The 16,149-nt window shown below is 38.0% G+C and overlaps 1 protein-coding gene across 1 annotated transcript in view; it reads right to left on the minus strand.

Annotated features, from left to right (window-relative positions):
- Positions 1–16,149, minus strand: part of NBAS (NBAS subunit of NRZ tethering complex) — a 254,362-nt gene that overhangs the window by 168,653 nt on the left and 69,560 nt on the right. The window contains 5 exon segments of the mRNA XM_042464384.1: positions 370–503; positions 3,507–3,680; positions 4,737–4,922; positions 12,402–12,555; positions 14,726–14,809. Coding sequence (XP_042320318.1) covers positions 370–503; positions 3,507–3,680; positions 4,737–4,922; positions 12,402–12,555; positions 14,726–14,809 — 732 coding nt within the window.

Consider the following 16,149-nt stretch of genomic DNA (forward strand, 5'->3'; position numbering starts at 1 on the left):
CCCACGGAAGCACTGATGTTCCAGTAAGCATGTACACAGATTGGATGTACACATGAAAAGTCAGGCAGAGCCCAAACTACTTTTTAGATATATGTTGTATTTCTCACCATGCCTACAAATGATGTCTTCCGCCAGACTTTATGTGTTTTTAAGCATGAAGGATGTAATCTGCAAATTTAAGTGTTGCCACCTAGAAAAAGAAAGTATCCCTATTTCCCATGTTGTGATTAGCCCTTGGTCACAACATTCTGGGAACATTGGGTATGGATATTTTAATCACTTAAGATAGTATCTGTGAAAAATTCTTCTTAGCTCTGCTTTTTTAAAACATTACTCCAACAGCAAAGCTTGGTTCTTAGAAATACTCACCCATAACCTCTCTGAGGCAGACATTCTAAGATATCATAGCAGAGAGACAGCTGGTCATCACGTTTGCAGCTGTATATACATTCTAAGGCAATTGTCATCAACAGGTCTTGATCTGAAATTATTTTTTGTTGGCACTACAAGAAAAAGAAAAGACCAAATCCATGGCTTAATTCTAGAACATTTTTCTCAATTTGCAGTTAGCTTCTCCAATATCTCTGTGACAGTCAACTGACTCAAACAGAATAATTGCAACTGCAATACTAATTTAGGGGTTTTTGTTCATTATAAAGGCTTTCCTAGATTTCTAATAATTTTCAATTATAGGTATTTTATACTAGCTGAATCTATGAATAGAACCTGCCTTGGAACTGATAAGCTTGGTAGTTGTTTGGAACAGCAAGACTGTATTTCCAGTTTCATTTAAACAACAACAACAACACAATATTTTTCATCAGACAATTTATTTAAATAAATAAATGTTAAAATATTAAATATTTACCTGGTAGGGGAGACATTTAACATATTTAAAATATTTAAAAATAAAAATATTTGTAATTCTAAATCTTTTAGCTTAGCTACATTATGTGTAAATAGTTTCCTTATACTTTATAATGTTCATTTCCCTAGATACCCAACTTACTTCAGTACACAGTGAAAAAAGTAAAGGATTAATGAACATCCAAACAAAATGTGACCTAAGAAGCAGAAATGTGAATTCAATCTGGATCTGTAGCTATAAAACAATGCCTCAGAAAGATTAAAGTTATTACAAATTTATGTAAAGACCACATTAATCTCTTAACAAAAGCTCATGCCGTTCCTCACCCCATCTCTGCATTTCACATTTTAGTGGTTAAATTCAGAGCAAATGCCTAGTATGAAATAATTGAGGCTAACAGTGGGTACATCTAAACTGTAGAAATAATATAGCTTGACACCACTTTTGTCCAAAACACACAAATAATCCAGTTTGAGACCTCTTTAACTGTCCTGGCTCAGTGCTAGGGACTCCTGGGAATTGTAGCTGAGAGCTCTTTGACAGAGGCGGCTAAATGTCTCACAAAGCTACAGTTCCCAGAATTCCCTAGCATTCAGCCAGAACAAATAAAGCAGTCTCAAACTGGATTATTTCTGCACTGTGCTTTGGATCTTTAACTGCCATGCCTCCATCCTACCGAATCCTGGAATCTGTAGTTTTGTGAGGCACCAGGACTCTTTGGCCGAGATGGCTAAGGAGCTTTTAAAACTACAGATCCTAGGATTCCATAGGATGGCATTATAGCACTTAAAGTGGTGTCAAACTGCATTATTTCTACAGTGTAGGTGCACTCAGTGTGATCCTATGCATGTCTACTCAGAGGTTTCATTGAGTTCTTTCTCCCAGGCAAGAAGTATAAACTGAATGCCAGCTCCCCTTGCCAGATTTTGCTGTGCTCTTCAAAGGTAACCAAGTGGCTACTTATGCAAACTTCAGTATCCAATATTTCAGTTGTGGAAGTATGAAGTATTGCTGTAAAAAGATGGAACATTTATGTCATTTTTTTCCTGGAATGCTCTGTGTATTTAGATATAAGACCTCAGTACCTTTACCCTGTTATTATTCATATTAGAGATGCTATCACCTCAAAAACACCAGACATTTTTATTAGCAGCAACTCACTATTATGCATCCTATTGAACAGCCAACTATGTCAAATTATTTTTGATAAAGAAAGATATATTTATTCTGTCTTGTGACAACATATAATATCAGACCAATTTTTAAATGTTTTTTATTACCAATTCAAGTGTTTTACTTTAACTATCTTTGAATATGATAGTGACTTGTTTCTGTGGCTATTATGCCTGGTTTAATGAAGAATAAACTTGAAGTCGTGAATGGTTTCCAGTTGGTATTCCTCTGATGATAGAAGATATCTGTCTCTAAAAAAGAAAAGGAGCAAACCATTCTCTGATGCAATACCAACTAAGTATCTTTAAAACTTGGAAAAGACAGTTCTTTAGACTACACCTCAGCAACACAAACATTGTTCCATACTGACTGAGGGATTCTAGGAGTTATAGACCAAAAATGTAACTTTTCCCCAAATTCTAGCCAATACCAGCCAATGGAATGTTGTTGCCCCGGATATACAACAAATGCATGGAAATATTTAATAGAAAGGATGTTTTAGTCTGCTGCATCTGGCCTAACCTTTGTTGGCTTCCACAAAGCTGGCTGATACTCTCTCTTATCTTCACAGATGGTTAACAACCCTCAAATAGATAAGGTTTCCCACCTTTCAGCATTTTACCTTCTTGCCTGCCACTGAAAATCCCTTCTTCCTTACTCTGAGATGAACTCTACATCTGCAGCAAAGCATAAAATAAGTTGTACTACTTCAAGATGCAGATAAAGAATAAATTTTGAGTGTCCCCCTGGGTAAAAGAACCACAACTGGGAACATGTGCAGAAGCTTAACAGTGGCATTTCAGTGCTGCTGTTGTTGTTGTTTGCCTTCAAGACAACCCTAAAGTGAGGTTGTTTAGAGGGGTGCTTGTCTCTGTCTGCCTTTGAAGCTGAGAGTGTGTGATTTGACTTGCCCCAGGTCACCCAATGAGTTTCCATCACCAAGTGGGGATTCAAACTCAGTCTGCCAATGTCCTAGTCCAACATTCAAACTACTACACCACATGGATTCTTGTAATTTCAGTGCAGACAAAAACATAAAAACTGTACAGGGGGTTGGCGGGGGGAGGGGGAATTGGGAAAAAGCTTAAAAACAAAACAAAACAAAACAAAACATTAAACAGTACAGAAGAACAACATTGAAGTGACATTCAGCAGAGATCCCCCTTGTGCTAAAATTACCCAGTCGGTTGTAGAAGTGATTAATGGTTGAAGGTATATTCTGACATCCTGATACAGATTAGTTGTGTAATAGAAATTCCTCTGTAACCTTGTTTAAAGAACAAGTGTTACCATTGAAAAGATAAATGTTTAGTCCCAAAAAGCTGTACAATGGCAACCATCTCCAAAACTGATCAGTAAAACAAATAACACAATTAAATGTATTTGCAAATGTAACTTGTGAGTAGGGTGTGGGGGAGATGAAGTGTTCAGGTACATAAATTTACAGTTGATAAGCTGAACTTACTGCTGGCTTTGAATGCTGAAAGATTTTCAGAGGAAATGTCAGGTCTTCTTTTGCCAGTGTTACCAAATACTCTTTTAAAAGCTCATTAGCAATGCCAGGAGACTCATTTTCACAGCGATGTAGAAACGGGACCATCCACTGGTATGCATTTTTCACATACTTGTCTTCTGGCGACTGAAATGTCAATGGTTATACATTAAGGAAAGATGAATACACTTTAGGAAGAGGACCACATTTAAACAACATTATAAAATGGTTGAAATTACAAAAGAATAAAAAATGACACAATATTAAACTTTCTTTTATGGGACCACTTAAAATGTTGCTGTCATAGTAGGATACAAGACAAAGTGAGCTGATATAAATCACTTTATTAGCAACAAAACATCTCTTCCAGTCTTGTTTCTTAAAACTAGACTATTAAACTGTTTTGATGTTTACTGATTAATGAAATTATTATAATGGCTTTGTTGTTTAATATATTGTCACATAGCTTCCAGTTATTATTGTCACAATTTTTCAGAGGAGAGGTAGGATGAACCTGACATGCATGATGATGATGATGATGATGATGATGTAATAAAAAGCTGAACACATATTCAGCATTAAATGAAGTTTCCAGATCATTAAAGTGAAGAACAGAATTACACAATACACTATATTCACTTTATGGGAGAGGTAAGCCATGGTTACTATGGTGTCAGCAGCAATGCCATAAGGAACCTGGCTTATAGCATTTTATTTTCAGAGATGTTGTCAGAGCAATACAATAATTATCTATCTGGATGCTACTCCACCCCACACTACTCACCGAACATACAAAACAGCTGATTTACAGAGGGTGGTGATAAGAAATATTTTCCTGATGGGAAGCTAGCAATCCTTTCGGGCCTCTATAAAAACTCTATTCCATCACCCAACCCCAAAAATCAATGATACTGGAATATAGGTGAACTTATAGCACTTTTATCTCATGTAGAAAGAGCAGTCAGGCCATGATCCCACACATGAGTTTAATATATTTAAAAACTCTGAAGCAGAGGAGTTTATTTTGGTGTAACACTGAGGGACCTTGAACCAGCATCCAGGGGGCTTTCAAGAAATGCTGAGCATAAATCCTAAACAGAACAAACTGGTTACGTTTAGAGAGTACAGGATTTCAAGTTCTACAGGATGAAATTTAATTTCATAACAGAGACCTAGTCCATCAATATAAAAACCAACACTTACAGTCAGCATTAACAGCCTCAGTTTCTCAATGTCTTTCATCTGTTGTAGTTCTTTCAGGTTCAAGGTTACATCACACCCAGTCTCATAAACAAGTGTCTCCAGTGTAACAAGATTGTCACAGAGGGAATGGAGACCAGGAATGTTCCTCTCCATGCCAAGGCGAACCAGAGAGAGGGCACAATCCACCTATATTTTTTAAAAAGGGAAAGAGGCAGGATTTGGAACTAAGAATCAAAGCATGAACAATAAAAAGTCTTATAACACCCTAATGACTAATGAGTTTTATTTTGTATGAACTTTTGTGCACTTTGTAGGTTACAGACTAGCATGGCCATTCACCCTGGAAACGATTAACAATCCCATTTCTTCTACCTTTCTAGTCCAGGGCAGGGGGGAGAGATGAGAAATTGTAGTCAGAGGACTAAATACAATTCATTAAATCAACAATAATTTGGTAAGTCAACACTTATGTAAGTTTCATTGATTCAGTGGTTCTGTTCTATCCAGAAGGCCACACATTACCCACTACAAAGATGAAGACTTACATTTTGCAGACTAATGTAAGTGCATTACAAATAGCATATTAACTCCTGACAATCATCCACCTTCTATATGATGTTGAACATAAATTTCCAGCATTCCCTGGCTTTTTACTGGCTGTGCTGAATAAAGATACTGTGAGTTCTCATTCAACCACATCTGGATGGCCATGCAATACTCACCCTAGCTGTAGGCAGACACTAAATATGGGGGAAATGATTTCACAACTGGATCAACATGTTTGTAGTTGTTCAAATACATTGTTTAGAACTGTGCTTTTCTGATGTGGAGTGTGGGCAATTATTATTACTTTTGCTAATGGGTCACAGGCTGGCTCTAGCCCACAAATTACCACTTTGAGTAGCACCAATATAATTTTTCTTTTGAAGTCACAATTGCAGCATAAAATGAACACGGTACTCAATTTGAGGAAAAAAATATATATATATATATTAAATATGCAGCTTCCATGAAGTAAAGACCAAGTGCATCTGCATAGAAATGTAGACCAAGTATACAACGCTTATGTTACAACTTCTTTAACATAATTAGTATCAAAGGTGCTGCAAGATCCCCTTGCATATACAGTAGCATCACCAGGGTTGGTCTCACCTGCTGCAGTAACTCAGGGTGTCACATTCCCCATTGGCCTCCTCCCATACCACTCCTTGACTTTAGTAATGTCTTTTGTACTAATGTTACTCGTAAATCATAATTCCCATATATCACTGAATGAAATGGAAATAGCTGTGACATAAACAACTAGCAAAATTGAAATTATACCTTTAAATTGCAATATCATATGCACAGCCTAAATGTATTTGCATGTACATTGTTTAACGTGAAAATTTGGAAAGATGTGATGTTTGTAAAAAAAAAAATTTAAAAGAATATTTATTCAATTTTTTAAAAAAATTAAAAATAAAGAATAAAGAATAAAATTTGTATTTAAAAAAATCCTGGCGGCTCTTTTTTCTCTTCCCACTGAGCCTCACCTCAATCACACCATCTTTTCAGCTTTTTAAAGGCATGCAGGCGAACACTACAGCCTATTTCTGCCAAAAGGAAGATGTCTGAGGAACAGTGGTGTCACACACACACTTAAGAGTATCATCTGGTGCAGTCCAAACACCCCACACACTCCTATTGACACCCCTGTGCATATATGTTCAGGCTAGAACGTAACATAGGACAACAAGATGACATTTATCTACCAGTAATTTTCAGTTATATTATGAATATATGTATACAAAGCAATATGGTAGATACAGCAAAATAAAATACTGTTTAACCATTTTCCTACATTAACTATTTTTACATTACAGTCTAAGACCTTAAAAATTATCAGTTTAGCTCTGCCCAAACACTATTTTACAAGTACATCACTCAAAATGATGGCAGCTGCAGAATAACGATTTGAGACTGCCTTCTTGTTTTGTCTCTAAGGTTTTTTTTTTCCCCTACTTCCCTAAAACTATAAAGATAAGAATATTTATTTAAAATTTAAAAATAGCAGCAACAGAAAGTCATAGGATCTGAATACAATATATTGTTTTATGGTGCCAATCTTTTCTACTTGAAAAAACATGATTATGAACCAACAGAAAACTGAATCCAATCAAAATCCAAACATACGTTCTGCTTGCATACACTTCAAACAAGCTTATTTCAACTTAATGTACCTCTAGTAATTAACTAGGGGATAAAAATAGCATGAACATTAACTTTACAGTGACAGAAAAGCTTCAGTAAGGCATAGAACTTATTTATTTATAACTGCATGGTTATTAAGAAAACACTGAAAATGCAGCCATTTGAAATCACATTTATCATACAGTAATTGAAAAGTGGTAGCTAACACAATTAGGCAACTTCTAGTCTAGAAATAGTTTTTAGACTAAAACTATCTTATTCATTCTATTATGTGAACTAAGAAGCAATCCAAAAGGAATTACTCCAAGAATCGTCAACTTATGTGAGTCTGGGAACAAACATCAGGCCCCTGGATCACATCAATGGCTGTATGCCCCATTCTTTGGCAGTGTGCAGCAACCAGAAGTGGGAAAAAGCCACTTCCAAACATATTTTTGCAGAAAAACAAGGTGCATGGAGAGTGTGTGACTTCTTTAGAGTAAAATCATGGTTTCTGGATTCTTCTTTTAGATAAGTTTATAATAAACCTGATATATACATAACATTGGAGTCATAAAATATAGCTCTTAACACTCTTAGTATGAAAAAATATATTTATATGAGCATGCAAAACAGCTTGATACAGCTACCGTCTATACGCGACTATAAGTTGAAAAAATTATGCCCAAAAATTGACTCTAAAATCCTGAGTCGACTTATATACAGATCAATACAATAATACTGCTTAGAAAGGTCCTGAAAGAAGAACCATCAATGTGCCTAGGTAGTGATTTCTCTCTGTGTGTATGTGTTTGTGAAAGAAGTAATTCCCTTCTCAATCTAATGCTAAAACCTTCTCTCCCCATCCTCCTCCTCCTCCTCCGGATATCTCTCCCCTCCAAACATCCCATTTAACTCCACTTCCCTCTCTTCCTGATCCAATGTTAAAACCTTCTCCTCCAGCACCAGGGAAGTGGGGTTAGGTGGTCAGGAAAGGTCTGAAAAAGCAAAAAGAGCGAAGGACGAGGTGTTTTCTCTTTTACATCTTTTGTTACATGCTCCTAAGTTTTACCCTCGACCTTTCCACAGGTCATGATTTGGCCCTAAAACCTTCCCTTGAAGGTCAACTTGTACATGAGTATATAAGGTAGAACACTGGTCTATCTACCTGAGTATTGTCTGCCCTGCAGAATTTGGGAAAAGTTTTTACTTTGGACTGCAATTCACAATACTTGCCAGCCAGCATGACTGCTGGTCATGGTGGCTACTCCAGATGTTATTGTGAAAAAAATAATAACATATCCAAGTTCTGCTGCTTTGGCGGATGGCAAAATCTCTGGCACAGACTTTTCTTACTTACTGCCTAAATAGGATGTGTTTTACCCTTCCTGCAAAGTGAGTGACTCAAGAAAGATTATATTAACCAGTGCACTGGTGAAACATTAATTCATAGCTTCCATGAAGTGAGCTTTTATATGGAATATAAATCTTGATTTATAGCTAGGTGCTATAGATTTAATCCTTGGTCTTATTCCCATAATTCATGTACTTTATCATTAAGAGGTTCTATTTTGTTGGACCATTTGACAAGAAATTCTATTAAAATTGAGAACCAGTGTATACACAAGGGAATTACAAAGGAAACAGATGGACACATTTCAGATTGGCCTCTTGATTTTACTAAGTTCTGAAACATATAGGGGTTAGTGAGCATATTTTTTCCCTGTCACTCAAACTACCAATCCTGTTAAAGCCCTGGGAGATCTCCGGAATAAGGAAACACTCAAGACATTTGATATGACTGCTACTGAATATCACTCTGTGAGTGCAAAGCAAAGTTCTCCCCATGGAGGTCTGAGAAACCAACACCAATTAAATTTCAAGGACAATGACAAGAGTGATGATGGAAGAAATCCCATCTCATCATACACAGGTTACAGACAATATTTTGTAGTGATGATATCAAATTTATCCACACCACTCCACAGTCCATATCAACATTGTTTCTGATCAAGGAATCATCTAGCTAAGTCATTCTATAAGCAATCCATAAGTGTATCTATAGATTAGGTTAACGTATACTGTGTATTTTTCATACCTAGCATGGTGTAGTGATTTGAGTGTTGGACTACGACCCTAGGGACCTGGTTTGAATCCACATTTGGCCATGAAAACTCACTGGGTATCCTTGGACAAGACACTCTGTCTCAGCCACAGAGGAAAGCAAAAGTAAACCCTTTCTGAGTAAATCTTGCCAAGAAAACAGGTTTGTGTAAAGTCATAAATGACTTGAAGGCACACAACAACAACAACTTTTATTGTATCTTTAATTTATTGTAAAGTAAATCATATTATAATCCAAACATCATTAATGGAAAATGGTTGGGAAATGGATTACTGAAAATAACCCCTCTGCATACTTAGTTGGAATACCAATTTCCAAATCTGCCTTTTTAAGAGTTAAACTGTTACTTCTGAGGCTTCTTCTTATCTTTATGCACAAATGTTCATTCCTGCTCACAAGAGATCTCACCTCTCATTGTAGAAGCCTAGTGAACCCCAATAAATTAGTAAGATATTAACACTAAAGCAACTGAACTAAATAGAGGCTCCATTATAATAGCCTTCAATCTTGTTCTTATTTTATTAAAAATGTATGCACTCCAATAATAGCTTGTCAGCTATCTTCAGGAGATGGCCAGACTTTCTCTGTTTGCTCTGAGATGCTGGCATTCAATTTGAAGATGTGTTTCCTTCTTTGGACTGTAGGCTCCACAGAGCAATTATGGCTAAGAATTTTGGTCTAATCTCATTTCAAAGCCACCTTAACTGGGGCAGCGATTCTTCCTGTATAGAATGTTCTGCTAACAGACCTGTGAGAGTAACCAGCTCAAACACCTTTAAAGAAGGATTAGACAAGGTCTCTCAATGGGTATTTGCCATGGAAGGTGAACAGGGCTTCTTTGGAAGCTATAAAGTCCTTCTAAAAGACTGAGGGGGACTGTACAGACCAGCCAAAAGGGCCGGCATCAGAGTGGAGTGGGGGGCATGGTGTCTGCACACCCCATGCCAACGCCCTGGCTCCACCCCCCAAGCTGCCAGGAAGCCACCAAGCCAACCAGACGGCGGGCGGATCCATGGCGTTTCTATGCCAAAGAAATGACAAAAAGGTGCTGCTGCAGTGGCAAGGGCATCTATTTGCTGGAACTAAAAGCAACAGCATTCTGCCATTCTTTTTAGCACCAGCAAAGAGCTGGATCAGGACCGTGGCATGCAGTTGCCGCAGCCCCAATCTGATGAGGAAAGGGGCAGTGGGATGCTGCTCCAAAGGGGTGGTCTGTACAGCCCCTTAGGTTGTTCTCACACACTGATAAGTTTCTGGGTATCTAACATAGTTTTAATGATTTCTATTCTGTCTTGGGGAAACTTTAGCTACACACCTGTGTCTATTCTGAAATCTTGTTAGAAAGTTTACTCTTTCTTTTTTCTTTTCTTTTTTCACCATTCCTCTCTTATATGAATACTCCCATATTCTATAATACCTGCACAACACATCCATTTTTCACTTTTTAAGACTAAGCAATTAACTCCTCCTTTTATCCATCCCATTTCCTACTGCATAGAATGAGATAATGACCCCTTCTTCTTCTTTTTTCATTTCCTTGACTTTTAATGATTTAACCTTCCCTCCTTTTCAATACCTCCTCCAATATATCCTTTTTGCTTTCTTTTTAAATTAATATTGTTATTGAAGTTTGCTTTAACATGCAGTAACAACAACAAAAACAAATTAAAGTAGAAAATTTCAACTGTTAAGGAGAGAAGGGGAAAGGGTAGTCTGAGATAGCATTCAAAGTTTTGCTCCTTACAGGAGTTTCTAGCTACAGTACTTTACTTTTGCACAGTGTTACCAGAATTGGTTATGTTGTTGTTATTGTTGTTAGTGTACAATGTGTATTGTAAGAAAAAAGGGGGAGAACAGTTCCCTCCCCTAATATTTACAATCTAAAGACATGACACACAAGGAAAGGGGGATGCCAGTGGGGGCAGGGATTATGTCCAATAGATACTGCCTCTTCTTTTCCTCTTCCAAGGCCAGAGCAATGGCAATTGGAATGGAGGGAGGACTTTTTATCAGCTTCTGGGCTAATCATGGTGGAATGGTTGTTTGTCTATACTGTGTAATATGTGCCAGGACCAGCTCAACATTTTCTGCGGTCTAAGCCAAATACCAAAATGGCAACCATTCCATATTAGACTTCCAGACATCTTGTTTTGTACAGGGCATCCCAAACTTGGGGAGTGAAAATCCTGACCCACAGGTGACCCACATGGGATTGCACCCAAATCCAGTTGCGATGTTTGAAAGATGGGGCTTTAGCTACAGTCACAATGGAATGACACCCAAGCATTTGATATACAACAAAATGATCTCAAACCACATACCAAATGCTGTGGGGGTCTATGTGTTCCAATCACAGCTGGATAGTCCCTCTTTCTGTTCTTAACTCTGCCTGCCCAAGCCACTGAGGTGAGTGGCATGTGGGGAAGTGTTATATAAAGACAATCTCAAGTCCCAAGAGGAGACGGACACTCTTGAAGGTGGCCCTTATATAAGCCTGCCTCATGTGTCCTGGCAACTGCATGGCTGTATGAAAAAACTTGGCAACCCTATTTCATATACAGAAGCTGAACGGGCCCCCCCCCCCCCCCCCGATGAAGATTAGTAGTGGTGATGAAATCTTCCATTGAGGATGGAAGACCCTCTGCGTTCAGCAAAGAGGGATGGCCAGGGGATTCAGAAACATCATCTATGGGACTGCTGCTGTCTCTAATTCAACTACATGAGGTGGTTGGTTGACTGTGACAAATGGTGGAGCAGGCTCTGATGAGTGCACATTCCTTAGTGCAATGTTTTTCTTTGTAAAAGACACCAGTGTTTAAATGAGGAATCCCTGACAAAAGAGTCTAGCCAGCAGTAATTCTCCTCTGCTGTTTATCTGCTTCAAGCATTATAGAAAAAGAAGCTTAAATTACTTTTAACACAAGATTTGTGTTAAAAACCTTACAGCATTTTCCCATATGAAACTGATCTCACCTCCCCCTGAGCAGTCAGACACCATAATAAACTTGGTACCATTTAGCAGGAAGGACTTCAATCACATAACCTATTAACTCATGACACACTATTAAATATAAATATATTCCTTTATAGGCACCTTCCCCAACCTAGCGCTCTCCAAATGTGCTTGTTTACAACTCCCATCCTCTGGGTAGGAATGATGGGGGCTGTAGTTCAACACAACTGGAGGACACTTGGTTAGGGAAGGCTATTTTACCAATTACATGTGCACTGCATATAGAATCAAATTTAGCTGGTGCATTGGATGATATGCAAATACATACTATTGGGTATAACTCCCTGCATCAGCTGTATGAGAGATGACACTTCGGGGCATGGCAGTATAAATATATCTAGAATCTTGCACTTACCTGCATTGAGTAGTACTCTATCTCCTCTGCTCTTTTCCAGTACCAATCTGTGACCAGATTTACTGAAAGCTGTGGAGTCCTATACTTCAACAATTCAGGCTGAGAGTCATATAAAAATTCACCTTCATCTTGAAGAGCTGGTTCAACAATGAGCCTGGGTGATAAACAAATGCTTAGTGTAGAAACCTGTTACATTAAAATCACATTAATCAGCACCAACAGTTACAATGAGAATGTGCTGAATATATTGAATCAGAATCTATATAAATCAGTGAAAAAGTGCAAAATGATATAGCTCAAGTAACTGGGTTTGAAAGGCATTATTCAAAAAGAAGCAAAAGACTTTCAGATCAGAAATAATGTAGTTCCAAAGCAAACTAATATCCAAGTCGGACTCATTCAGGGTGATTATCTTTTTGAAATAAAATTGAATGAAAATAGTTCTACTATGAGCAAAAAGTAATAAAAAAGGGAAAAAACTGTAGGAAGAAAAGTGAGACGCTTCTACTGATATTTCAAGCATAGTAGGTATTTTAACCCAGTGAAGAATTCCACACAGAGAAAACCTATCAAATTTCTTATGTTCCCAAGTGAGTTATTAATATATTTATTAATTAAATGTATATCCCACCTTTCCCCCAAGATGTAATTCAAATCAGTTTACAATAATTTAAAACAGATTAAGCTAAAACTTTAGTTTACAAAAGTTAAAAAAGAATTAAATAACATTATTACAGGTTGAATTTTCCTTATCCAAAATGATTGGGACCAGAGGTGTTTTAGATTGGGGGGGGGGGGGGTGGAATACCTTTATTTGCATACACATACATAATGAGATATTTTTTGAGATGGGGCTCAAGTCCAAACACAAAATTCATTTAATGTATGTTTCATATATGCCTCATGCACATAGCCTGAAAGTAATTTTATATTTGTATTTCAAATAATTTTGTGCACAAAACAAAGTCTGTGAACAGTGAACCATAAGAAAGCAAAGGTGTCACAGGGCCAAAACAGATGGTTGTATAGGGGTGGCTTAATGCTGCCCCTTTGAGTGCTGAATTGGGGCCACAGCAACCGCACACCGTGGCCCCAATCCAGCTTTTTCCTGCTGCTGCTGCAGCTTTTTGACACTCGTGCGTCGTGCGGTGTCTAAACGCCATGCCACCCGAGTGCCAAAAAGCTGCCGCCATGTAAATGGCCAGGCAGCTTCACAGTGGCTTCCTGTCAGCTGAGGGGCATGCGTCATGCGTATACGACACCCCCAAGCTGCTGGGAAGCCGGTGTATTTTGCCAGTCTCTTCTGGCCCACAGTCTCAGCTATTCAGGAAAAAAGCTTTTGTTTCTGGAATATTTTGGATTTCAGAATTCCAAATAAGGGAGATTCAACCTGCATTTTAAAAACATGGTTAAAAGCAGTTCAAAACACTGAACACACATTTAAAACAGTAACCTGACTGCTGGATCAACAGGTGCAGACACATATATAAATCTTACTACAGTACTTTAAGTATTACAATGTACAAAAAACCTTTTGTGGACATAAACCTTGGTCTCCACATGCAGAAAGCCTCCACAAACATATTGGGCCTCTCCAACAATTACATGACTGCTGGGCTTTTACTCAAGCAAGAACAGGAACTTGGCAATTCACCTGTTCCCTTTGCTCATGCTGATGGAAGCGGTGGAAAGATCCCATGTACTGGAGGTCTTCTTCTGACCTCACAATGATTTGAAGAAGCTTACTAAGTAAATACCTTGGCTTTGTCCCCCAATAACTATTGTTAAAACTGAATTTGTCACCTCATCTCCATACCCATAAGGTTTTGAATTTGAATTGACATTTTCACACACAACCAGCTTATGTAGGTCTGTCTCTGGATTCTCCACTCCAAACACACGTCTGAGGAAGTAGGCTCAAGTCTAGGAAAGCTCATGCTACCAGCTTCTTTCTTTCAGTGAGTGTCAAAGTTGTTAAGGCCACCAATGGGCAGTCAGCGTCCATTTACAGAGCAAAATTTAGAACAAATCATTTGTATATCTATACAGTTTGTTCATAAGTAGCATGTTCAAAACTCCAGAATGCACCTCATGGTCACAGGCCAGAACACTGTATTCTGACACCTTCTGTTTTCTCAAGAGAGAAGGTATGCCATGTATTTCCCAACCCACAAGAGAATCAGGACACTCTTGCTCATGAGGGATTCTTCCATAGATAGCTGGGCCTAATATACAAGAACAGAGATGCTGAATCATAATTCACTGATGCAAATACCAAAGTCAACTTGCACATATATGTATTAACATAAATCAGAAACACCTACTTGCATGGAGGTCTCTCACACCAGTCTTCTTCTCTATGCTTCTGCTCGTTCCAGGGAAGAATCTTCAGTGCACCTTCTTTGTAGCTGTTACACATCACCAAAAGCAGAAGGTATTAAAAACCACTGGATGAATTAAATAGATAGAACAGCTGTCTGCATTCAATAAATATTGTGCTAGGTAGCAACAACACTGTCAACCTTTTCAAAAGTCAATGGTCCATATTAATCATGGTTGACTAATTAATTAACAGACACTGCAATTCTAAAATACTCCCTACTTCCAACATGCTTGGGATTGAATGTCACTGACTCAGAGGTTCAGGAGAACTGTGATCTGCTAGAATTCACTCCTATCAGTACTTTTTCCTTGTATCTTTGACCAATGCCATGCATGTGAAGAGAAATCTGTTTTGCACTGTATTATTTTTGTTGTATATCATTGAGACAGGAGATTTTGCTGAATACAAATTTATCAAACGCGCAAGCCCTCAAGTCAAACACAGCACTCCAACTATATATATTAGTCTCACCAGCAGTTTGGTAATCCTGATTTTGTTGGCTTGTAGTGGGGTGCAGCTATCAAGCACACCAACCTGAACACCACAATACATGACTGGTGGGATGTATTTAGCTGGGTGAATCATAAGTTATGCAGGCCTCAGAAAGTAAATCTGGAAAAAAACCTAAAAGTCCCAAAATCATTATTATACAGTCAGCCCTTCTTATACATGGATTTTTTTATACATGGATAAAAGCATCCATGGTTTGAAAATGTTCCAAAAAAGTATAAATTTCGAATATCAAACCTTGATTTTCCATTTTTATAAGCGACACCATTTTGCTATGTGATTATATTTAACAGGACTTGAGTATCCACAGATTTTGTTATACAAGAGGGTTTCCGGAACCAAACCCCAGCATATAACAAGGGTCCACTGTATAGGCATACCTCAGTTAACAAAGCCTCTGACAAAGAAATGATTTTTTAGAAAGTCTTTCTACACCTGCCCTGCCCACCTTTTCATCCTTGTCTTCAGTCTAGCTAAAAGTTTTTAGAAGCATTGGCAGTGGCATTGGGAGTGTGGTGATGGAGGGCCAGAGAACATAGACATTTTGTGACTGTGATGTTGGATTTCACAAGGACACCCTACAGTGCCCTCCTACATTGAAGAATGGAATTCTCTAACTGATCCTGCTGGAATTGTGCAATATGCATTGTGCTAGCATAATTACATGACTGAATATAGCTCTTGCCCTGTACTTGTTCTAGACTACAATTCCCACAATCCCTTACTATATGAAACAGATGGCAAGTATAACCCAAGATATCTAGGAGTTCCCCAACTTTGTTCAGAAGTCAGAAAAAGGAGAGCTGAAACAAGAATGTTGCTCACAAAGCAAATGCTAAGTAAGCAGAAATGCAA

This window comes from Sceloporus undulatus, chromosome 1 (assembly GCF_019175285.1).
Source record: "Sceloporus undulatus isolate JIND9_A2432 ecotype Alabama chromosome 1, SceUnd_v1.1, whole genome shotgun sequence".
NCBI lineage: Eukaryota > Metazoa > Chordata > Lepidosauria > Squamata > Phrynosomatidae > Sceloporus > Sceloporus undulatus.